Raw genomic sequence first — 24,761 nt, 5'->3', positions numbered from 1 at the left:
ATTGGGATAATAAATAATAAATTAAATCAAAAATTCAGATAATAATATAATATAATATAATAAAAGTTTGTACAAATCTCGTTTTCTCGCGTGGGTGGGACGCAACCGAACCGAACGAAGAGCTTTCAAGAACCCAACTTCTGATTTCTTTCTGAGAATTTTCAGTTTTGCTTCCTGGAATCGTCTTCTGTTGCTTAAAAATTTCACCTTTTTGTCTCTGTTACCGTCGAAAGCCTGCTGCATAAGAGCCATCATTCTTTATTTCACTTCTGACCCATTTGGCTCTTGCTCGGTTGTTTGCTAGGACACTTTTCTTCTTGCTCTGCGTAGAGAAGATCAGTAATGGGAAACTGTTTAGGTATCTCCGAGAAAATTGATGCGAGTCTCAGCAACACATCTGGTATGTCCTTTTATCCTCTGTTTCTTTGTTCCTGTCTCTGTTTTTCTATAACGGAGATGGATGAAGTTTGAATGGTGGAACTTTGTATCTCTGTGGGTCTGATCTTAAATTATAATTGCTAAAAAAGGAATTTTTTTAAGTCTTCTTGAATTTGATTGATTGAGCTTCAGTTTATAAACCAAAGCTTGGATCTTTCTCATCGGCGAAGGGACCCTTTTGTGGGTTTAGGCCGATTTTTTTCGTGGGACTGGAAGCTGGACTCTTATTTTTATTTTTAATCTCATATCTTTGAGTAAATTCTATTTATTTTGATAATAGTAGCTTGAAATCCATTGATTGACAAAATTAGCTTGAATACCATTCTTATATCTTTGACAGGAAAACATACTTTCACAATCATTCTTTTATGAACTATTATAATGATATATAAATTTTTTTTTCAACTCTCTATGACTGTGAAAAATGTTAGCTTTGTAAGACTGATTTAATATTTTTAAAAAATGGTCTGTTTCATTTTTCTTTTGGTTAAGAAGCATTAAGATATCATAGCAAACCTAGCAATTCAGCAACTTCGAGCATGAGCATACCTTCTCATAGTAGCAAAAGCACAGCTGAAACCCTTCCTACTCCAAGATCTGAAGCTGAAATTCTATCTTCTCCAAATGTCAAACCATTCACGTTAAATGAATTGAAGAACGCGACTAGAAACTTTCGAGTCGACAGTCTTCTTGGGGAAGGAGGATTCGGCTATGTTTACAAAGGATGGATCGATGAGCACACTCTAACTGCTGCAAAGCCTGGATCAGGAATGGTTGTTGCTGTCAAGAAGTTGAAGCCCGAGGGTTTCCAAGGCCACAAGGAGTGGTTGGTATGCCCCTTCTTGGTTATTTTATTGACTGACAAACTAAAATTTACTACCAGTATGTGTAAGTCTGTTTGAGAGCTTAAAAATGGATTTTTAGACAGAGGTTCATTATCTGGGGCAACTTCATCACCCGAATCTAGTTAAACTTATCGGGTACTGCTCTGACGGTGACAATCGATTGTTGGTGTATGAATTCATGCCAAAAGGAAGCCTGGAGAATCATTTGTTCAGAAGTATGTATAACACTGATAGTCAGGGTGTATTTCAATTCTTTATTATCAACGTACATGGATGGTTTCTCAATGTGTAGCTTGTTTTGCTTTACGTCACCTCATTTATTTATTGAACCTGTTTATGCCTTCCATTTATCCTTGCATTTGTCACAATTCATTTATTGACTCATTTTACGCTACATGAAGTAAAATGGGAGAGATATGCTAAATTGCTGTGTGTCCACACAACATCATTGACTAGAACGAAGTGATTACCCTTCTGTGGGACGATGATCTATCAAAATAATTTGGTTGGCTTCAAATCCTTGCATGATTTCACTTTCTTGTAAGATTCTCAAAATTGTTTTACATGTTCTCCACGCCTAGATTTCTCAAGAGATCTCAGTTTTCAACTCTTTAAATTGGCATTAATCGGAAGTCCATACTATGTTGTGTTGGCTTTATATCAATTAAGCTTCAAGTTTGTAAGATTATTTCCCTGTAGAGACTTTGTTTGAATATTTGTATTTTACCATGTTTAGGAGGGCCACAACCCCTCTCTTGGGCCACTAGAGTCAAGGTTGCTATAGGAGCTGCTAAGGGACTTTGTTTTTTGCACGAGGCTGAACAACAAGTGATATATCGAGATTTTAAGGCTTCCAATATTTTGCTTGATGCAGTAAGTTCACACAATTTTCTTGTTATTTAATTGCTTTAGCTCAAACTGTTTGTTGGCATTTTTATTTTCAGGAATTTAATGCCAAGTTGTCCGACTTCGGTTTAGCCAAGGCTGGCCCAACCGGTGATAGGACTCACGTTTCAACTCAAGTTATGGGTACACAAGGCTATGCTGCACCCGAATATGTTGCTACAGGTTTGCATCTTTCAACCACAAGGTCATCTGGACGGTCTCCCCACTAATTGCAAGTCTCTTTAGCTTTTCTATGCTTTTATACCTAATTGATGAGATGATAATATATTTTTGCTTCTCTAAATTTTTGTCTGTGGAAAATAAACGAGAAACCATTACTCCTGTACCGCCTGGATATGCAAACAGAGATTAAAACACCCTTTCAAACTGAAGATCCAGAGGAATATGTTTGACGAGTCATTTTAGCAGAGTTATAGCAATTATATGTTGTGAACATCTTGGTTAATGATGAACAGGTCGACTGACGACAAAAAGTGACGTTTATAGTTTCGGGGTCGTTCTGCTCGAATTGCTCTCAGGGCGTCGTGCTGTCGACAAAACTAAGACTGGTGCCGAACAAAAATTGGTTGAGTGGGCGGTGCCATACATGAGGGACAAGAGAAAATTGTTTCGAATAATAGACACCAAACTAGAAGGCCAATATCCTCAGAAAGAAGCATACACTGCCGCAACTTTAGCTTTGCAGTGCCTAAACGGTGAACCAAAAATGAGGCCACGAATGGCGGAGGCTTTAGCCACGCTCGAACACCTTCAAACTTCAAAGAATACGAGTAGGCACTCAAAGGTGGTGAGCCGAGCTTCTACCAAGTCTGTGAATATGCCGCCATTAAAACAGCATTCACCTCTGAATATGACTCCTTCAGCTTCTCCATTGACAGCCCATCGAGGGTCTCCCCGTATTAAATGAGACATTCCTCTTTTTAGTTGTAAATATTGGTGATCCAAACTTTACCATTTAAGATCTTGTTTTTTGAGTCAGAGTTATGTGATTAAAACTTGCACTCGATTCCCTTATCATCCATCTCACTGCAGAATCGATAGATTTGGAGTAAAAAGAAGTCAAAGGTTGTGTTCTTAAATCAAGATTTATTATTATTAATTTATTATTATTATTTCGATAACTTGGCAGCACAGTGGGCTAATGTAGTAGTAAGGTAAATCGGACTGTCTAAGTTTTGTGCGACAAATTCGTCCGAGAAAGTGTTGATAGAAAAATCAAATTTCTGATCATTGTTCACGAATATAACTATTACTACACCACTATTACTACACCAATTCATATATTATCAAATATTTGCTTTAGATATCCGTATTAAGCTAAAAGAAGTAATTACCTTTTTGACATTTTGTGGCAAGAAATTATTTGTTTTTCCCTATCAAAACATTTGATAAAAATAAAATTTAAAATATAAGAAATAATTTTTTGCATTGATAATTTACATTTGGTAAACATTGCGATAATTATCAAAAAGCAATGTGGTTGAGGAGAAGTCACCGCTGTCCTATTTCGAGTAAGAATTTGTGTTTCATTATCTAAAAACTACTTTTCTTTCTTCAATGTTCCATTTTCCCCATGACATACCAAATAGCCAGACTCGTAAAAGATGGACTGTACAAAGAAGCCATTACACTGTTCACTCACCTCCACTCTGCTTCTGTTTCTCTCGACAAATTCACATTTCCGTACCTTTTGAAGGCTTGCGCCCAGCTCAAGTCCATCTCACATGGCCAGATACTCCATGCTCACCTACTCAAGACCGGCCGCCTGACAAATAGACACACTTTCACGGACCTTATCAATATGTACATGAAATTTCACTTGTTAAACAGTGCCGTCAAACTGTTCGATGAAATCCAGGAGCCAACTTTGTCCGCTCTCAACGTTGTGATTTCTGGGTTTTCGAAAAATGGGCTTTTTGGAGAAGCTTCGAGGATATTCAAGCTCTTTAGTGTTCAGAATCTTAAGATTGACGCAGTTACTGTAGCCACCGTGTTGTCTGCTTGCGAAAATGTTGAAAATGGTGTGCAAGTTCAGTGCTTGGCGATCAAGATTGGTGTGGATATGGATGTTTATGCTGCAACGTCACTTATGGTGATGTATCTGAATTACGGAGAACTGGTTTATGCTAGAAGGTTGTTTGGATTGATTGAGGACAAAAATGTGGTGTGCTACAACGCTTTTCTATCAGGACTGGTGCATAATGGTGTTGATGAATTGGTGTTTTGTGTGTTCAATGAATTGAGGGAGTCTCTATTTGAGAAACCCAATTCAGTGACGATGATTACTGTGCTCTCTGCGTGTGCAAATAGTAAGAAAATACAATTTGGAAAGCAGCTCCATGGTTTCATGAGAAAAGTTGAATTAATGTTTGACACCAAGGTTGGAACTGGTCTAGTGGATATGTATTCAAAATGTGGTTATTGGCAGTGCGCTTATGATCTATTCAAAGAAATGGGAAGTCACAGAAACTTGATCACTTGGAATTCGATGATTGCAGGAATGATGTCTAATGATAAAATTCATATTGCTATTGATCTTTTCATGGAGTTAGAATTGAAAGAAGGCTTGAAATCAGACTCAGTGACATGGAATTCCATGATCAGTGGATTCTCACGGCTAGGAAAAGCGGACGAAGCTTTCTTTTTCTTCAGAAAGATGCAGTCTTGTGGCCTATTACCCAGTCTGCAGTGTTTGACCAGCTTATTAGCGGCCGCTTCATCTCTATCAGCACTGAACTCTGGGAAGCAGATTCATGCATATGTTGTGAGAATGAATGCCGCCGCCGATGATTTTGTGGCCGCTTCACTGATTGACATGTACATGAAATGCGGTCGATGTTCTCTTGCATACAACTATTTCAAGCAGTTAGAAATAGAGCCTAATGATCCTGCAGTTTGGAATGCCATGATTTCTGGGTATGGAAAGAATGGTAAAAGTGAAGGTGCTTTTGATGTTTTCAATCAGATGGTAGAAAACAAAGTTGAGCCAAATTTAGTCACTTTCAGTTGCCTTTTGTCTGTATGCAGTCACACTGGTCAAGTTGAAAAGGCATTCCAATTTTTCAGATTGATGACTATACATCATGGTTTGAATCCAAATTTGGAGCATATGAATATCTTGATCGGCCTCCTTGGTCGAGTAGGAAGGCTGGATGAAGCTTTTGAGCTACTAAGAGGAATTCCTGAAACATCTGCTTCTGTTTTTGCTTCATTGCTCGGTGCTTGTGGGCATCATGCAGATTCGACACTTGGAGAGGAAATGGCCAAGAAACTTTCCGAGATAGAGCCAGAAAATCCAATCCCTTCTGTGATTTTGTCCAACATATATGCTGTACAAAAAAAGTGGAAAGATGTTCACAAGATTAGAGAAATAATGAATGAGAAGGGACAGAGGAAAAACCCTGGACTTAGTTCAACAGGCGTGGCATAATAATAGAAGCCTGTTGTATTACATACTGGGATTATAAGCTATTTCTTGGATTCTCTCACCTGATGGATGCAGAAGAACATCTTTGTGCTGCGTGGTCTAGATGCTTAGGTTAAGTATATGGTGTGTCAATTGAATATCGGTGGAGATATAAAGCAACTCCGCACGAACTTGGGGGAGTAGGGCAGGACGAGGGAATTTGATGAGTTGGTATGAAAATTTGGTGTACCATTGCCCTCAGTTTGATCCATCCGTTTCTTTGATGCGAGGTCTCTAGAAAAAGGAATTTAGGTCTCTGGCAATTTTGGCAGCACAGAAGAACCAGCTGCATATACAAAAGCATCAAGCTACTAGGTTTAACTATACAAACTAATTGATCCACCAATTTGAATTTTCTTGGGATCATAACGCTTCGCAAGGATAAGCTCGATCTAACGTTTAGCCCCTTGGTCGGTTATCCTTACAAGTTTGGTTAAGTAACAAATAAATTTTTTTTAAAAAAAACAAGCTTATTGGATATTTATTAAGCAAATCAAAACATTCTCGCAATGCAGTTTATTATAGAGCAGTATTTCCAAGATAACTACCCGTAATATGCCAGTTTACGTCCATAGAATATATATATACATCAATACAATTTTAATGAGATGGGCCCGCATGCAAGACTCTTGTTCGATGCAAAGAACAGCCTCTGCCCCGATTAGAATCTTGTAGATGATAGAAGTAAATTTTGAAACTTATTTCAGTTCCAATTCATCCAAAAACTTCGCACGTTCGATAATTAACAAGACAACTATGGCGATGAATCTGTATCTTTTTCATGATTTTTCCCAGACCTCATAATCCGGGCCTTCAATCGCTAAACACCAGTTTTGTGGACCACTGGATGGTTCAAAGTGACCAGGTCCAATTTTCACAGCCAACTTTTCAGCATCATGGCTGCATAGACATCTCTGTCGGCCTCGAGTATCTGAACCTATAAAATATTGCCGATTTTTTTTTTATAATCCCACAAACCCCATGTCAAAAAAGAAAAAAACAATGACTGAAAAACATCCATCACTTGACTGTTCTCCGACAGTGGATATTGTTACGCTTTCTGATGGAGATAAGAGAAGATATTTCATATTTATATTCGGGAAAAATATGATCATGGAATACAGATGGCGTTCCAGGGTGAGTAAGGATATAGGCATAACCCTGCATTTCTTTACCACCTGGAAATCTCCAATGACCCTCAAAGCCAAAGAACAGGGTCATCAAACAAACTGTAAAACATCCCAGGGGACTTCGGTATTAGAAGAGGCTCGTCTATTCACATGCATGCAAAAGCGAGTTATCCAATAAATTGGCTAGTAAAGGAAGAGATCAAACCTGAGTTGAACCAGTATCATGATTCTCAATAAAAGTAACAGCCCTAGACGGCCACCATCCAACAACTCCAGGAGGTCTTCCCTGTCCCCTCTGATAGCCGCCAATATTAAATCGTTCAAGAGCCTATATGAACCAGTTCAAGAAAATTAAACAAGAATGCTTATACACAAGCTCATTGGTCAATTGTATCGATTTTACTTGTTACAACAAATCAACTGGCCTGATGTGACAAAAGAAAAGGCAGTCAAATGAATGGTATATGCTTACAGCATGAAGAATTCCTTTTGTCGTGACATCAAATGCGCCTGCAGTTCCATTGGTAGCATTTATCCAATCGACGATACTCTATCTATGCTCATCTTGATTGTGATCCACCTCACTATATGTGTAACTGAGAGAATCCCAATACTCGCCCACTGCGAAATAAGGTTCACTTGAATCTAGATAATCCTTGACGTACCCACCCCAAAACCCACGAACAAAATCGAGCGTTCATCCATCATAACTAATTTCTTCTCTGTATATGCAAGTAGCAGTCAATGTTATTTTAATCAGTTCATTTAAACAACAATATTTGCAAGGCTTAAATAAACGGGCTAGAATAAATACCAATAACAACATACAAGAAGACGATCTTAATATACTTTGTCATATTCTAAGCTCTTATTTCAAGTTCTCATCATAGCCTTGACTATGTATTGAATATATGAAGAAGGGAATAGTATATTGGAAAAGAAATATACAGATGCAGTGCATTCAAATGGAAATCCAATTTTCAGGACTCAAAAATTAGTCCACTCGACCTAATAGCAAGCAGTATTTGGGATTTGACTTGCTCATCTCCTTGACTTCCTGACATAAACGCGTCCTGACATAGACGCGAACAAGATACGACTTTAGGAGTAGTTGACTCACCATAGCCAGTTTAGCCATTCCTTAATATCCTTTCTCACAAATTCTTGAGAACGATCAATATTTGGAGGCTTGGAGCAGTATGAAAATCATCTCCACTACTCTTGTTAGCCCTTCCCTAGAAATGATCAATAAGCCAACTCTCAACATGTCAGCATCATAAAAGAAACTTTGTTTACTGAAAATCATTTATATGAGGCACTGTCAATATACGGCTTATTGCTTCGTGTGTGCCTGCTGTTAGTGTTTTGCAAAATAATATACATGTGTCTTTATACATATCTAAAAGGCTATACAATGGACAGAGTCAAAATCCGTAAGCTCAATACTCTGTGTTTGGATACGGTAGTAGTAGAAAAGGTTCAAAGAAACACAAGCCTTCCATATTTCAGGTATATGGCAGAAGGGGTATGCACGTGAGGAGAGGATATGTATAGGGCCAGACTTAGTTAGTTGGGGGGGGGGGTATCGAAGGCAAGGCTATTAATCTTTACTTTATCTTGTAAAAAATAGTCATCTTGGCTTAGTTACTACTCAGATTGTTCTTGGTGAATCAGTTTACTCCAACTGATATAACATTGTGGAAATTCTGTAATTACTTGCTAAATTTTCTTGTTCAATTTATATTCGTGTGAGTCACTAGTGATCAGGCTCTAACACATCGATATGCAAAGACTGTCCACTGAATGTCTTTTTGAGTATATATGGAGTAAAACTAATATTCTGGTTTAATGGTGATATTTCGGGATATTATACCTGGAACTGCAGGTCATCATCAACAGCTCGGTCATCCAGTTTAAACGACCACAAAAAATGTTCCAGATACCATTTTGTTTACGGTACCGTGCACACCGGTGGTTTAGAACATCACCCAGAACCTTTATGCCCACCTCATGAAAAATCTTCACAAGAAGTTTTAATTGATCTCTGTCTCCATACCTACCAAACATCACAATTGTTTTGAACTCCTAAAGGTCAAAGGCGATTATTTTTATGAACCTAATCAGAAATGATTATTGATTTAAGCACGTGCTTCATTTATTAAACTTACTCTGGTACAAGATTTTGAATGGACATAGTTTTATTCTGTTTTGTTAAAAAAAACACCAGGGACGCACAAATGCCACTTGCAAAATATCTGGATTTTACGTTGTATAAATCCCTTGGCATGTAACCTTCAGGTGACACAGAATCAGTAGGTGGAGGTAGCCTGATCACACTGAAACCAAGTGATGATAATTCCAAAGCTTCTAATATTTCAGTTTCTGGAAAGGTTGGCATAGAACTCATGAAGACACCATATGCTTCCACAGCAAGCTTCTCAATTTCTTGGAGAACGCCTTTTTGTGCGTCTTTGCTTTTTGTTTATTCTACTCTTTTCAGATGAAATATCACCCAATAAGTTCCTTAACTCATTAATGATTTCATCTGTGTAAGCAGAAACTGCTTGATCCGACTTGGAAGCATTTTCCAATGCAACCAGGGAGCCGATATCCTCACTTAGTTCTGCACCCTCAGAATGTGTCGGCTCATATTGTTGGTTTCTGACCATGGGATTTGAAAAGGGTATGCAAAAATAATTTCCTTTGCAATCTAACCAAGTGCGCTCATCCAGTTTCAGCACAAAGACAAATGATGAATATTCTTCATCTAATGAAAATGAATCCCGTGAACCAGTCCATTGGCTTTTTGCTGTAAATGAGTCCGCAAGGCTTTATTCTTGAATACGCTTGTTTCAGGAGGATAAGGCTCAGCTGAGATTCCCAATGTTTACTGTCATCTTTGCAGACACCCCGGTGAAGTACTTCATCTTCTCAAGGCATTGGCAAACAGATATACTAACCCAGTTATCAACCGTGATTTCTTTAACGGAGTGTTCTTCAAAAAAGCCTTGAAAAGGTATCTTTCGCAAGCTGTGTCCTCCAGTGTCTTCTCCTTTAGGAAATCAGCTACTTCTGGTTTAAGAAGCGCAGCGGATAGCTGTCCCAGTGTGCCTGCTCTAAAAAATGGTTTACACAAACTGTCAAGTGATGGGTAAAAAAAGCATGGGAAATAACCTCGATATATTAACAAAGCAGAGGTTGAATAGGAAAAAGTCACATAATGCTTATGAAAATCATCTTGTAACAATGAGTACAAGTTAATATCTAATTAATATACTTCCAACAACATAAAATCCAAATATGCATATTGTTTATCCGTCGAATGAGCCAAGAATCGAAGCAATTTCAAACAAATCCAGTAGAGATCGACGAGCTTAGATATTAGTCAGCAGGCTATATACTGAAGCAAGTCAGCCATCCAAAATAAGATGGTAAGTACACAAGGTAGAATGAGACAACAAGTCGACAAAATACATTGGATCGATGACAGGATAAATGATATATAACATACAGATGAAAATCCAAAGCAACCTGGCCATATACACAAGCCCTTTTTGGTTCTGACAGCATTTCTATTGTCTTCAAGGTAGCTAAGAAGAGGCACTTTAAAATCTCTTCCCCTGTGCTGATACCAATACCCACTTTCCTCAATCTGGACCATTTGTAAACACCCGCAAAAACAAGATACATTTAAGAAAAAAGTCATATAAAAAATAAAAAAATATACATAAACAGAGACAAGAGAGTCTAATTTCTAATCAACAGAGAAACTCTATGGTACTAGCAATGTGCAGGCCAGAAGAACTTGCCTTCAATACAAAATTTATAGCTGCAATTGAACTATTTATATTAACGGCAATCTTCAGATGATATCTCCAGGGAGTTTCAGTTGCATAGTCCTGAAAGGTAACCAATATCATCACCGTAAAAATTATTGGATAGGTAGAAAACACTACACATATATTGCAAAAAATTAATAATTCAAAAATAAAGACCTCATTACATATGACATCACATACTAATTTTCAATATTTACAACTCTTATTTTCAACCCTCAAATATCTTATTTTCAACAAATGCTAAATATCTCAAATATATACGATTTATTTCGCTTTTGTTTTTAGTAAAAGCTTTCCATAATTATCATTCAATAAACTTTTTTTCTTAATTATATCTTTAAATTTAAATATTGAGATATGTGATTTCAAAAAATATTAGATCTCTGTTTGATTATGTTTTCTGGAATTGAGGTATGTGATTTCAAATCATACAAGATGTCGATTTGATTATTATTATTTTTTTTTTGGGAGCGAATAGACAATCAAATAGAAGGAGAAGTGAGAACAACTTATATGAACAAAATTTTCCGTGGCAAATAGGAACTGTTTTTTAATATGAAAACGACATTGGCTTTCATTTTCTTTTTTATTTTCTAAATCATCATCTATAATTTTGGATTTGGCCCATTGGGGGCGAGGAATGAAATGAAAAACAGCATCATTCGATATTTAAAGAACGCTTCTGTTCATATTTCAAAAAATAAAATTTATAGGCACAATTTTGGTGCAAATTACAGAGTGGGAGTTATAAAATTCAACTGTGGAGATAATCCATGGCAATAAAATAGGGGCCACAAATTTATTTTATTAACCGGTGTACCCCAAAACTTGTGTTCTCTGTGGGAGTGAAGAAAGGAGAAAATGGTGTTTGTGAAGGGTCCAGGTCTTTACTCCGACATTGGCAAGAGAGCCAGAGGTAACCGCTTTTTATCTGCCTGTAATTGTTGGTTTCTTTTCTTTCTGTCTGTTAGCTCATGTGATTTTAATGGAATTTCATTTGTGGGGTCGTTGCAGATCTTCTCTACAAGGATTATCAGGGTGACGAAAAGTTCACTCTTAACTACCTACACTTCAAATGGGGTGGTCAGTATTCTTCATCTTTTTTCTACTCTTGCTCAAATTCTTTCGTTGTGTGAAAGTGGGGAAAAGGGTTTTCCTTTTAACGGATTGATGAAGTAAGATTCAGCTCACGATAGCCTATTTCATTGTGTGTGTGTTGATATTTGACTGGAAAGATACGCGGAGCTTCTCTTATTTCTCTTCTTTTTCTTGAATCATTCATTAGCTGAGTCTTCTGTTAAAAAATTAATGATATTTGTTTTGCCCTTTAAATTTATATAAATTTGTATGTGCGTTGAATAAAGATTATGATTGTTTACCATGTTCGGTTACAGTCTAAACTTTTACTTTTCGTTTAAGAGTGCCGTGCAACCAGAAGTGTTCAAAGTTTGCAATGGCTAATTATGACATCATGGGATGTGTGGTTTCATCAGGATTGCGATTACGAGTCTTTCTTTGTATTTGTGGGCGCAAACTTTGGCGTATTAGGATTTCACTGTTCAGATGTCTGATTGTTCAATTTGGCTTTGACTCCACAGGCCATTACATCATCTGGGAGGAAGAAAGGTGAGCTGTTTTTAGCTGATGTTAACACGCAGCTGAAGAACAAGAACATCACTACTGATGTGGAAGTCGACACTAATTCTAATGTGAGTCATCTTGTTCTCTGGAGATTCTTTATTTCACTTTTAGCATGGGATGAAACTAGCCAGTCCCTTGCTCTAAATTCCACAGATAGTTAATGCCTTGTGATTTCTTGACATTGGATATCTATAATGTTTTCTTGATGTTTGTTGATTAGTAGGGTTTGATTGTTGTTATGTACTTGACCGGAATGCTTCATGCAGTGTTTAAAATGATTTCCTTTATGCGAACTGTTTTATGATGAAAATACATTTTGCAACACTCTTGTTTTTTTCATTTATTCTTTAGATGAAAATGATTTGTAGCTTTGCATTTTATCAAACGCATTATAGATTATCCAATCAAAAGCGGCTAAAACATTGTTAGTGTATTTAGTTCTGTAGATTGGGAGGATTTCTCACCCTTTCTTTCATGGGGGGGTGGGGGTGGAGGGAGGTGCTCATACTTTTGCAAAATGTAAACTCAGCCAAAAAAACCTATTGAATTTTGACATTTGACTAAAGGTTTCTGATTATTAAGGTTTTCACGACTATCAGTGTTGATGAACCTGCTCCTGGAGTTAAGGCTATCGTTAGCTTTGTTGCTCCCGACCAAAAATCTGGCAAGGTATTTTTTTTCTCGTGTTTGTGATATTTGAAATTCTCTCCCCTTTCAGTTCATTAAAGCTTGTGAAATTTATTTGCCATTTATCATTTTTATGGATTGTCTCCTCATTTGGATTGAGTCTTAGTCATCTAATGATTTGGTAATTCGGTTGACAGGTGGAACTTCAGTATTTGCATGAGTACGCAGGAATAAGTACCAGCCTTGGTCTCACTGCAAAACCTTTGGTTAATTTCTCTGGCGTTGTTGGAAATCACCAGGCTGCTTTTGGGACTGATATCTCATTCGACAAGGCTACTGGGAACTTTACAAAATGCAATGCTGGAGCTAGTTTCACGACTCCCGACTTGATAGCATCCTGACTTGATAGCATCCTTGATATTGTAAGCATCTATCAATTAACAAAATATACTAAATTAACAAATTTCTGACTGTCAGTAGTTTAGGATAAATGTGGATTGGGATCCTGGATTTGCTTTTAACTCTAGCTTTTTAATGAAGAACTGGAAAAATATTGTATTGAATTATTTTGTTTCCTTTTGCTGGGCATTGCTTCTTCCACAGAAACGACAAAGGTGAAACACTTATAGCATCCTATTTCACACTGTAAGTCCGTTAACCAATACTGTAGTGGGAGCAGAATTGATCCACGGCTTTTCAAGCAATGAAAATACCCTCGCCATTGGCACTCATCATTTACTCGATCCACTTTCTTTGGTGAAAGCTCGAGTCAACAACTATGGCAAGGCAAGTGCTCTCGTACAACACGAATGGCGTCCTAGATCTCTAATCACCATCTCTGGTGAAGTGGACACTGGGTCTACAGAGAAAAGCGCGAAATTTGGACTTGCTGTAGCACTTAAACCCTGAGATCAAGAATTTCCGAGTAAATTATTGATGACATTTTCTTGAAGCGACGGAGCAGGAAATAAAGTAGATAATAGATTCAGGGCATTGCCCTGGTTTTGAACTCGTTTGCTATCTTGGTTTTATTCTTGTATTTGATGTTGGCTTTGGTCTGTATAAATAATTCTCTGTTGGGCACAAACTTGTCGAACCAACTTTTACGACGGTTACCGGTTATTCTCAAAGTTTCCTCGGTTCATCTTGCAGAGTTTTTATTATATGTCCTTTTATGCTTTCATCACTGAGTGTTAGAATTGCTAAATTCTTTAATAATATTAGTGCACTGACGCACGTATTGCGTGTTTGTATAATATTTTTATAATTCATTTGATTTATATTTAAATGAGGATCAAAATATAATTATAAAAAATAGTGGGGGACGACACTGTTATTTTGATATATAAAATAAAATAAATTGAAAAATAAAAGAATAAAAAAATGACTTCAGTAAGAATTGAATCTATAACTTAAACCCAAAAAACAATGACTCTATTCGCTGAACTAAATATAACTTACATTAAAATTTTAACATTTTATTAATATATATAATTATTAAAACAGACCATGACATCAAAATTAATAACTCTAAGTGTCTCAAATTTAATAAAATAGTATAGATGTACGACCGTGCGTACATCGACATATCAATTAATATTCCTTTCGTTTATAAAACGTGATGTGTGTCTGCCTGAGTTTATTTAATAAAATAAAACCGACGAGGATATATTTAAGATTTGATTTGAAAATGAAAGTGAATTCTTTTGAAGGATCCATGTAACATTTATATAAATAAATTTATAGATTATCCGAACAAAAAATAATTTTCAAGCAAAAATAATTGAACACAAAAAAAATATTTGGCGTCTTCCACTTTGATTATAGTTTTTACTCTGCCAGGACATTATAGGAGAATCGAGTACCAAACAGTTACAGAATACAAGCAAGATTCTTTCCTAGTCAGAAATGGCAGTCAAATACACTGAATAACTGTTATCTTGAAGAGTACTGGAATTTCGAAATGCACTTTTCAATTAGTTGTTAAAACACCAAATGAATCTCAAAAAAAGGGGAAGAGTTTCATTAATGGAACATCGATCGGGATTACATCCTCAGCATATATCGGCTCTCTATATATTTTTGCAGGACCAACCCGAAGGAGAGCAAGGCAAGATGACTTCGACTCGGTTAGCATGACATCCTCCACATGTCGGAGTTTGCCCCTCAAACATCACATCACAACAATATGTGGAGACACCGTTTTCCTATAAGCAATTTGAACATATACAGAGAATGTATCCAAACCGGGCCGTTGGTGGTTTAAAAGAATGGCAGAGAAACAATGAACATGTTTCCACCAACCGAATCTTATGATTTACCATTTGGTTTTGGTGAGTTTTGAGCAGACTGATGAAACGGTGAAGCCTGAGAACCAATCGGTATGGATAGGCTTCTTGGATGGTGCTGGCCGTTTCTTGAATTCGGGTTTGATCCGACCCGGTCAACTTGAACAGTTTGAAAGTGGTAAGATGAACTAGACATGTCTTTGAGGTTTGGCAATGGCTTTAAAGCTTCAACAACTTCACTCATTAGCGGCCTAGCTTTGGGATCTCGACTAAGGCAACGAGCAGCTATTTGTGCAGCTTTCTGGGCACCTTTAACAGAAAAATGACCTTCAAGACGGGCATCTATCAGACGATAAAACTGTCTCCTTTCACCAAGATGAGGCCTAGCCCATTCTACAAGGTTATGTTCCCCATTAGGCCGTTTTTTGTCCATCGATCTTCTGCCTGTGAGCATTTCAAGAAGAACAACACCAAAGCTATACACGTCGCTTTTTGATGTAAGATGTCCTGCAACAGAAAGCGACAGAACTACATTAAATAAAAGAGAACCATTTTCTCTATCCTGAAGAAATTACGGTTTCGCAAGCTTGAGTATTATTATAGGCATCAAATAATCCTTCCCACTTCTATCTTCCCGTTCATCTATGAACTATTTATTCCCCTAGTCAAAAAGTTTCTATAAAACATCAAACACAAAACCTCAAATTCCCAAGGTGTAAATAAATCGAGTGATTCATATTCGAAATTATTGAATTTGATCTGAACTCGAACAAGTTCGAATATTTTTTTGAGACGAACTCGAGCCCAATTACTTTAATCAATAGCTTGCAAGCAGCTCGTAAGTTTTAATATGTTATTAATATAATTATACATTAAATAAACATATTTCAAAACTTTCGAGTATTTAATTTCGAACAATAATTAGAATAGTTTGCAAACATATTCAAATCTTTTGAGCTTAGAGCTAAAATATTTAAATTATTCGAGTTTTGAATCGAACTCGAGCTCGAATACATCTAATTCGAGTCGTAAAATTTTCTTCATGTTTGCCTCGATTCAGCTTGTTTACGTTCTAACATAACATGTTTACCTGTCATCACATATTCTGGGGCTGCATAACCATAGGTGCCCATAACACGAGTGGAAACATGAGTTTTCCCTTCATCTGGAGCATCTTTTGCAAGTCCAAAATCAGAGAGCGTGGCATTATATTCCTAGAAGAAGTTAGGACGATCAAATACAAATCACACACACTCAATGTTCATTAAGCAAATACATCGAGCAAGACTGGATTTTTAGAAGAATCGAGGTTCACAAGTGCTGAGTCCATACAGAATCTAACAGAATGTTTGCCGTCTTAAAATCACGATAGATCACTGGCCTTTCTGCTTCCTCGTGAAGAAAAGCAAGACCCTTGGCAGCACCTAGAGCAATTTTCATCCGGATAGACCATGGAAGAGGGAGAGATCCTGCAAAAATTATAGTCATTAGATTACCAAGAAATTGCAACGTATCACAAAACAAATTATACATTACTCGGTTTGAGATTTGCAACCACAGTCTACAAACAAGGAAATCAAATATAATAAGTGCAGTTGAAAAGAAACCAGATGAATACTTCTGAAAAGGTGATTCTCCAAGCTTCCTCTAGGCATGAACTCATAAACTAACAGCCTCTGATCATCTTCAATACAGCAACCGATCAATTTTACCAAATTAGGATGTACAAGGTCCCCAAGAAAATTTACCTCGGCCTGCCAAATGATATCACACAATTTAGAAAAATCCAGCATGACGTAAGAAAATCACGAGAGGGATACTTAAGGAAAATCGAAATAAGATAGTAACCAACCAGCCATTCGTTGTGACCCTGAAGTCCATCGTGATTTAGGGTCTTGACAGCAACAGTAAGTCCTGTCCCCGGTTTGACTGGAGCTGTACCATTCTCTTCTATCCAGCCCTTAAATACACAGCCAAATCCCCCTTCTCCAAGAAGGGATTCTGGTCTAAAGTTTCTTGTTGCCAACTTAAGGTCATTGAACGCAAATTTTCGAAGCCGGGAAGAGATGTTAAATTCATCTTCAGGTTTGGATGTTGAAGAATCGGTTTCGCCATTGCTCGTGGTGGTGGATAAGATTATGGGAGCAGCTGGTTGGTCAGTGCCGGTACCTTTTGTGGATTTACTTTCTGGTTAAATGCATCACAAAATAACGAAGAGAAAACCAACTTTGTACATTATGTGGAAAGTCCAAGGAGTCTGGTATGATTCATTAACTAAACAAAATTGGTAAACATAAATTCAAAAAAGTCAAAGATTTTATAATTGCACATAGTGCCAAATCCCCAGCAATACTTTCGAAGGATTAAAGTAACACTCGAAGACATGCAGCATGTCTCTCGCACTCAACTTTTCGAGCAATAGAAGTCAAGATAATTATTCATGAGTTGATTAACCTCCTAACAGAGTTTCATGTGACTGATCTAGAATCCAGCCATTTCGCGCAATTGACTGCATCCCACGACATTCAAATGCACATATTATGAATTCCTTTACAAAGTCTAGCAGCCTAGCTGACACTTGAGCAAGTTTTTATAAAAAAAACAATTTACTAAATGGTGGTTGGAGAGGGTTATACAAATCCTCACACCTAAATATAACTCTCAAAATCTTCGACCACTCCCTCCAACTAGTAAGACAGTATGACACAAATATCCATTTCATGGTTGGGTTAATCAGATGCTAAGTGTCACTTCAAATAATTCAGAATTCAGATGATTGTCTATCCGGTTGAGGCCGCCTCTTGTAGGCTCCTTTTTGCATAAGCCAATTTAACTCACAACATCATATTCTCACATTTATCAAATACAAATTGCCCATATAGAAATCACACATTATCTTAACTTGTTTTAGGGGGCCAAAGCAAAACTAAGTTTTATTCATGTGGGACCAACAAGCCATCGCTCATCCGCTCCTTTCTATAACTTCAACATCAACAGAAATCAATTTCTACGACTTCTATATCAAGATCATATAAGCAATATGAAAGTGGACATAAAAGTAAAAATTGCGGACAAAATTATGGAGAAGGGGGAAGGGATTACCGTGAGTGCTGATACCACTAACAGAGGTATCAACTTTAGATCTTGAATAAATACAACTACGAATAAATCTCAACTTAATCCAGCAACCAGTCTCCTCCACACCATCAACATCACCATCTTTCTTCTTAGTCCCCTTTGATTCCCAAGACTTCACCTTTACGCCATCTCCCTTTAGCCCCATCTTCTAAAACCTAATAGCCATGAAAATATTTCCAGATATCCTACCACCCAGCCTCTTGATTATTTATGCCAAACAGGCCCTCAATTCCTGTTCAATTACCTCTAAAATCCCTTCAAAATCACCTACAGTAACTGAAATTTATTTCAGAGAAAAGTCAAATATAACAGAGAACTTTTGTTCCATTTCATCAAATTTAAATAAAGACAGAGAGAAAAAGAGAGAGAGATCGGATAAACCAAAATATCTTTAAAGAGCACATAATATACTTTTCTACTAAAAAAATTCTGTTAAAAAAAATAATAATAACAATAAAAAGCCCACAACAAACACGATGAAATGATTCAGACCCAGTTCAAAGAATGAGTGAAAATACAGATCACATGCTTGAACTTTAAATAAAAAAAATATCGCCCCCCGAAATTGTGTAACGTTGAAAGGTGGAATCAGATAATTATACCACTCGTTCAAAAAGTAATACAATCGCTATGCGCACACCACCCATAAACGTCCCTCTTTGAAAAGATTTCGAAATCCAACAAGACTATATTTGCTGACCAGCTCAATGCTCAAGAAAATAATGTAGACATCCCCCCGCCACATGTATTCAATCATAAAAAATAAAGTTCCACTTCCAGTATATTATGTTTTATCATGAGGGGAGAAAAAAAGTATGTATGTATAATTTACCGAATAGAATTATCAATCAGCTCTTTCCTTTTTTAAAATAGAATCTAAGACTAAAAAAATGTTAAAATTATTTTATATAGTAGGGTAAAAGGGGAAAGACAAAATATGTTTGGAGTTATGAGGGAATGGGAACGGGAAAACGTGGGCAACTCGGGGCAGGTGGTGTTGGTTATATTAATTGTGTGTTGACTTCATAAATCGTGTTTCTTAGTCTATGCGATTGATTACCAGCTTAGTTAGCTTATTATATAAACCCAAGCAGTTACTCATTTCTAATTAATAATAATAATTCAATGCGTTAATTTCTTGCTCAGAATACTTTCCCGTTAACATATTATCAGATGGCTCAGGTTGCGATCTTATTTTCTGGCGGGGATATTGCAATTTTTTCGCATCCCGTTGCTGATTCTGCTCTCTTGTTACATATTTGGAGTTCACGATTGAGATCGAGACCTTGCCTTGATCGAGTGCTACTGCGATTGAGATCTATTGTGTGCATTCCACTCTGCTTCAGTTTTTTTTTTTTTTTTTTTGTGCTAATTTGACATCAGCGAGCTTTAATTCCTGAATCAATGGCAACTGACAACAATTTCAACGATCCAATGTTCATTCACCCCACCGACACTCCAGGTATGAACATTGTTAATGAGCAATTGACTGGAGTTGAAAATTACGTGTGTGGAGTCGAGTTTATTACTCTGCGAGCGAAGAACAAAATAGCCTTCATTAATGGTGCTTGAAAACGTCATGCCGCTAATCATGTTACCTTGAATCAATGGGAAAGGTGTAATGCATTGGTTCTATCATGACTTATGAATGCAGTATATAAGGAAACCTTTATGGGGATTGTCTATTCTGTTGACTCATCTGTGGTTTGGTCGGACTTAAAGGAACAATTTGAAAAGTTAATGGTTCTCGATTTTTTTGCAATTCACCGAGAGATAGGATGTTCAACTCAAGGTAATAGCACTATGTCTGCGTATTATTGCAAACTCAAGCAATAGTGGGATGGATATGCTTCCTTGGTCATCCTTCCATCATGCGAATGTGATACAGCCCGTACATACCTCGAACATGACCTGCAACAGAAATTATTGCAGTTTTTGATGGGCTTGAATGATAGTTACTTGCATGTGCGGAGTCAGATTTTGCTGATGACGTCATTACCTACTATTGGTCAGGCATTCTCCTTAGTTTCACAAGAGGAGTCACATAAGTCTCTTTCTTCTGTTACACCACCTGCATCTATATTCCATTCGACGCAACATAGGGTTGAAGAATCAAAGAAGGATGTGCTTCAGTGTGCACATTGTCATTGGAATTGGCACACTAATGCAAACTGCTATAAATTGATAGGCTATCCTCCTTGGCATAAGATCTCCTTGTTGCATGCTTCTAAGTCCTTACATGATTCCTCTAGTGTCGTTCGACGGCCAAATGTTAGCAGAATTCCAGTTAATCAAGAGGGTTATGTAGTCATCTCAAACACCATCACCCTTTCCAATGTCCTATACGTTCCCAACTTTCACTTTAACCTTTATTCTCTCCCAATTCTCAAAGTCTCATAACTGTTTTATCATGTTTTTTCCTTTATTATTTTTCTTTTTCAATACCTCAGCAATGGAAAGACAATGAGGATTGGTAGAGAACATGTCATTTATCACCTTACCATCAATCTGTCTCATATCTCTCCTTCAGGCATTACACAATCTATATCTCATACTTGGCCATCGCTTTATTTTTATCCACCTCGACTCCCCTATGATATACCAGAAATCCCAAAAAGTTCACTGCTTTCATGTCGAGCAAATACAAGCATCCACAGAGCACAAATTATGCGCAGTTATTAAACTTGCGGCAAGCTATATTTCAATTCACCGCATGATATGTTCAAACTTTTGATTGATTGTCAAGAATTATTTGGTCCCTCGGCCACCAGCTTCAAGTGAAGGCTTGGTAAAACAGGATTTTGTTACGCAAGAAAACAATGTTAATATGTCAACTATAATCTACAAACTTTCTAGATTCAAACGCTATGGAGAAATCGAGATTTGTTTCTACATAGTATTATGAGGAAAGACGGTTTTCTAGCATTTGTAAAACATTAGAACTAAAAAAATTTGGGACACCGAAGAAACTGGAACAAAACATGAATGAAAGAAAATAGAAGTAAAACAGATACGCCCCGGAGAATTGTACCTGCTAGCTCAAACAATTTACAAGGTACCAAAAAATATCTCCAGTTCTTGATTCAAATGTTGAATCTTTTTCTACTGTCATCTCATGTTGCAGCATAAGGGTTTTCCTTGAATTTGCAATTTTTCCCATAGGCAAGTCATTTGTTTCGGAGATTGATAATGTGCAGTATGATAATCTTCAATGCATCCAAACTGACAAAACTTTAAGCTATACACATATTCCACGTCTTTCGAGCCATTAAACTGCTCTACCCACATTCCCATGCTAACATCTTCCATCTTCAATAACTGATTCATGGTTTTAAAAAAATCATCAAACAAGGGCTTGTTTTCCCAGCAAAAACAACATAACTAGGCGGAATGACGCACTCTTAGTTTGCGCAACTCAAACTCAGTAACGATATAACATGCTATGTCAGGTGAGACGATATAACCAGGTCCATTTGCATATGGTGGATAGACTTCTTCTGTCCATTCCTGAAGGTCCCCAAGAAGACAATACAAGTGATCATAATGACAACACAATATGTTTTCAATAATGAAAGAATAATCTCACAGGCATAAAACATTTATGTCATGCAATTCCAGTTTTTTTGGCCTCATTCCCCTTGACCCAAATAGCTATGAGGCAAAGTTGCAGGACTTCTGCAAGATGCATATTCAGAATTAAGTGCTCTCACATTACCTTTTTCTAATGATACAAGAAAAAATTATACTAGAAAATTAACAAGATTTGAAAATCGAATAGACATTCGGAAGAAATAACGGGAAAGAAAATATAAAATCATACCTCATATGTTACAGCCCATTTACCATGTCGAAGAGGCTTGTGATAGTAGTTAATATTTCCAATATAGAAGCATTTAAAGGGTTGAATTTTTTTTCACTTCCAACATCACAGAATCTATCCTTACAAACGTATCATCATCACATTTAATGATGTGCTTAGCAGCCACTGTGCGAACCTATAACAAAAAGAACATGAATGCTATGAAATCCTGAATTTTGCTAAGGTGACTCACCCCATACTCACAAATTGCAACAGTCTTTAGCACAACAAGATCATAATTATCCAAGTAAGGCACGATGACAATGTCACCAAAGAACTCTGCCTCTCTCAATAGCTCCACATTCACTTCCTTTCTAGCATGCTACCAAGATGTGAATTCAAGAAATATAGACATTAAACATGCGGCTTTTGTATGCGATGGAGTCTCAACTGATATTCCTATTTGTTCAGACTTACAAATGCTACAAAAAAAAGAGCCAGGACATTCGAAGATTTGACAGATTTATGCTGCATCCACGATTTTCTGACTGCCATCCGTTCTGCAAAATGATTGCCGGCAGAGAGGATGCCAATAAAGAAATCCACTGGTTGAGCTGGAAGCGCTAGGGCTCTCGATTTCTTGGACAGCTCGAGATGTCTCTGTGGAGCAGTATTTGACTGTGAAGTGGGCAAAGAAGCTGCAAATACGGTATGGACATCAACATCCCCACTCAGAAAGAGGCCCGTGGCATCCTCGAGAGTAAAACCCTGTCAAAATCGAGTGACGTTTCAGCTGTCTAGCACAACTTCTTGATACAACAAATAATCACTGCAGAGCTTCTTACGGGACGGTACGAAAAGGATGAAATATGCCTTCCGTCTACTTTTATATGAAAGCCTTCAAGCCCTGCTCTGAGCGTAAGGCCAATCAACCATAACCTTCTTCGTCTTCCCAGTCAGCCTGTTCAACCACCATGAAGCCTTTGATTCTTCAGACCCACTGTCATCGTCACGAATCCATTTTTCGCATATTACCTGTCCATCGACTTTATACAATCTACATGTTAATTGATGCAAAGAATTATGCAACACATGGATATAAACAGTTTTTAGGCATGTTTAAACTTCTCAATAACCAATCACAAAAAAAAAAAACAAAGAAAAAAACCCACACGCACATGCACACGCCCACGCAAATAGGAGCCGTCTAATATAGTGTGTGATTTTAGATCGAGATTCCAAAATCGTATTCAACTTATCATGATAAAAAATTATCTCATAAGAAATATATACACAACAGAATTGGTTACATGAATTTATATGGGAAATTAAGTCAAATTAAATATCCCTCACCAGTTTCCTCATCAGCCTTGGACTTCCACCCTTCACACCGTTGAGCAGAACCCCACTGCATTCTATAACATGTGTTCTGCTCGATCACTACTGGATGGCTGCTCCAGTCTCCCTTAAGCCTCGGATTAAAATGCAATATCCTTGGAGGATCCTCACCATCCACAGCGCTCAATCCCTGCAACTCCATGATAAACTGTGATACCATTGTATTCTCTCTACCCTCCGTCACCATTGCAATCTTGGAATTGTGAACCATTTGAGCCCCCTGAGGCCTCCCCACCACCGTAACATGGGACCCCAACGACAAGCCACAAGGTATCACCATCAATTTCCCTTTACTCACAAAATCATCACCAGACAACAATGCCGAATTCGGGCAAGGCTCTGCATCTTTCTTTGGTATCCGGTTCTCAGCCTCTAACAGGAATTTTCCAGATTCCAAATCCTTCAAGACTTTCTTTCCCAAGACAAACGCGTCCCTAGCTACTCTATCCAACTCCGAAAATTCATCTTTGCTTTTACCATCATACTCATTATCATCAAAAATAAGGCCTGAAATCTTCCTAAACTCGCCCATTTTCCGGTCCGGCAGAAAAAGACTTGACTTTCCACATCTTGTCTTGAAAAATGATGATCGTTTTGGGTTCTGATAATTGGATTGGAGACGAAGGTTACAGCGGGCTCTCCCTCTGGGGATTCTAATACCAGCCCAGTTTTTAAAATTGGAATCTCAAAGCTAACCAGTATTAGATACACAGCCAGCAAACCCATCATGGCTTGAATCGGGCGGAGACGACTTAGTGTGATGAGCGAGTTGAACTTTGGTCCCTTAATGGTACCCATTTCAAAAGGTACAAGGAAATAAAGAAACAAAACACCCAAAAATGGCTTTTGAGCCAAAAACTTTTGTCGGTATTTAGTTTATATGCAGAACGCGACAACGAAAAGCAGATAAAGCCGTTTCAGATAATCATTCACAAGAAAATATCGAAAATGAGCTCGCAATAGTACACAAGAAATGACTCTACATGGATGGAGACAGAGAGAAAACGTGCATCAATTTAGAGAGTGGAAAGTGGAGACTGATAAGTGATAGTGAGATGAGATTAAAGATGAAAACATTTTTGGAGAAGCAGTTCTTAAAACGAGACTACAAACGGCGCCTTTTCAATACTGTATTATTTATTATGGCAATTAATTAATATGCAACTTATTTTTCAATTTCTATTCTATTTAAGGTTTAAAAAAAAAGTGCCCAATTGTTCCATGTCCTTCTATTAACACTCTTCGT

At 37.3% G+C, this 24,761-nt stretch overlaps 3 protein-coding genes and 3 pseudogenes across 6 annotated transcripts; 3 read left to right on the top strand and 3 right to left on the bottom strand.

Moving 5' to 3' along the window:
* Positions 1-57: 57 nt before the first annotated feature.
* On the top strand, positions 58-3,278 carry LOC140974540 (probable serine/threonine-protein kinase PBL3). Of its 2 annotated transcripts, none has more exons than XM_073438053.1 (6): positions 58-400; positions 934-1,268; positions 1,363-1,498; positions 2,020-2,156; positions 2,228-2,351; positions 2,645-3,278. In XM_073438053.1, the coding sequence occupies exons 1-6, from the start codon at positions 343-345 to the stop codon at positions 3,094-3,096; spliced, it is 1,242 nt and encodes a 413-aa protein (XP_073294154.1). In that variant the 5' UTR covers positions 58-342; the 3' UTR covers positions 3,097-3,278. The 2 variants fall into 2 exon arrangements, with proteins under 2 accessions (XP_073294154.1, XP_073294153.1); XM_073438052.1 differs by having other exon boundaries at positions 931-1,268.
* Positions 3,279-3,728: 450 nt separating this feature from the next.
* Positions 3,729-6,083, top strand: LOC140974538 (pentatricopeptide repeat-containing protein At2g02750). Its single transcript, XM_073438045.1, has one exon. The coding sequence runs from the start codon at positions 3,763-3,765 to the stop codon at positions 5,617-5,619; it is 1,857 nt and encodes a 618-aa protein (XP_073294146.1). The 5' UTR covers positions 3,729-3,762; the 3' UTR covers positions 5,620-6,083.
* Positions 6,084-6,191: 108 nt separating this feature from the next.
* On the bottom strand, positions 6,192-10,642 carry LOC140974537 (alpha-amylase 3, chloroplastic-like; annotated as a pseudogene).
* Positions 10,643-11,319: 677 nt separating this feature from the next.
* LOC140974536 (mitochondrial outer membrane protein porin of 36 kDa-like) lies at positions 11,320-14,037 on the top strand (annotated as a pseudogene).
* Positions 14,038-14,769: 732 nt separating this feature from the next.
* LOC140974534 (serine/threonine-protein kinase PBL34-like) lies at positions 14,770-19,142 on the bottom strand. 3 transcript variants are annotated; one of them, XM_073438043.1, is made up of 7 exons: positions 19,019-19,142; positions 18,283-18,585; positions 17,033-17,367; positions 16,799-16,934; positions 16,513-16,649; positions 16,271-16,394; positions 14,770-15,687 (listed from the first exon to the last, which is right to left on the bottom strand). In XM_073438043.1, exons 2-7 carry the CDS (start codon positions 18,461-18,463, stop codon positions 15,203-15,205), a joined length of 1,398 nt encoding a protein of 465 aa, XP_073294144.1. In that variant the 5' UTR covers positions 18,464-18,585; positions 19,019-19,142; the 3' UTR covers positions 14,770-15,202. The 3 variants fall into 3 exon arrangements, with proteins under 3 accessions (XP_073294144.1, XP_073294143.1, XP_073294145.1); XM_073438042.1 differs by having other exon boundaries at positions 18,283-19,122; XM_073438044.1 differs by having other exon boundaries at positions 17,033-17,349; positions 18,283-19,121.
* Positions 19,143-19,444: 302 nt separating this feature from the next.
* LOC140974535 (hydroxyproline O-galactosyltransferase GALT6-like) lies at positions 19,445-24,542 on the bottom strand (annotated as a pseudogene).
* Positions 24,543-24,761: the final 219 nt, after the last annotated feature.

This window comes from Primulina huaijiensis, chromosome 3 (assembly GCF_012295235.1).
Source record: "Primulina huaijiensis isolate GDHJ02 chromosome 3, ASM1229523v2, whole genome shotgun sequence".
In the NCBI taxonomy this organism is placed as follows: Eukaryota; Viridiplantae; Streptophyta; class Magnoliopsida; order Lamiales; family Gesneriaceae; genus Primulina; species Primulina huaijiensis.
The sequence above is the reverse complement of the archived record's forward strand: the minus strand, read 5'-3'. Positions and strand labels throughout refer to the sequence as shown.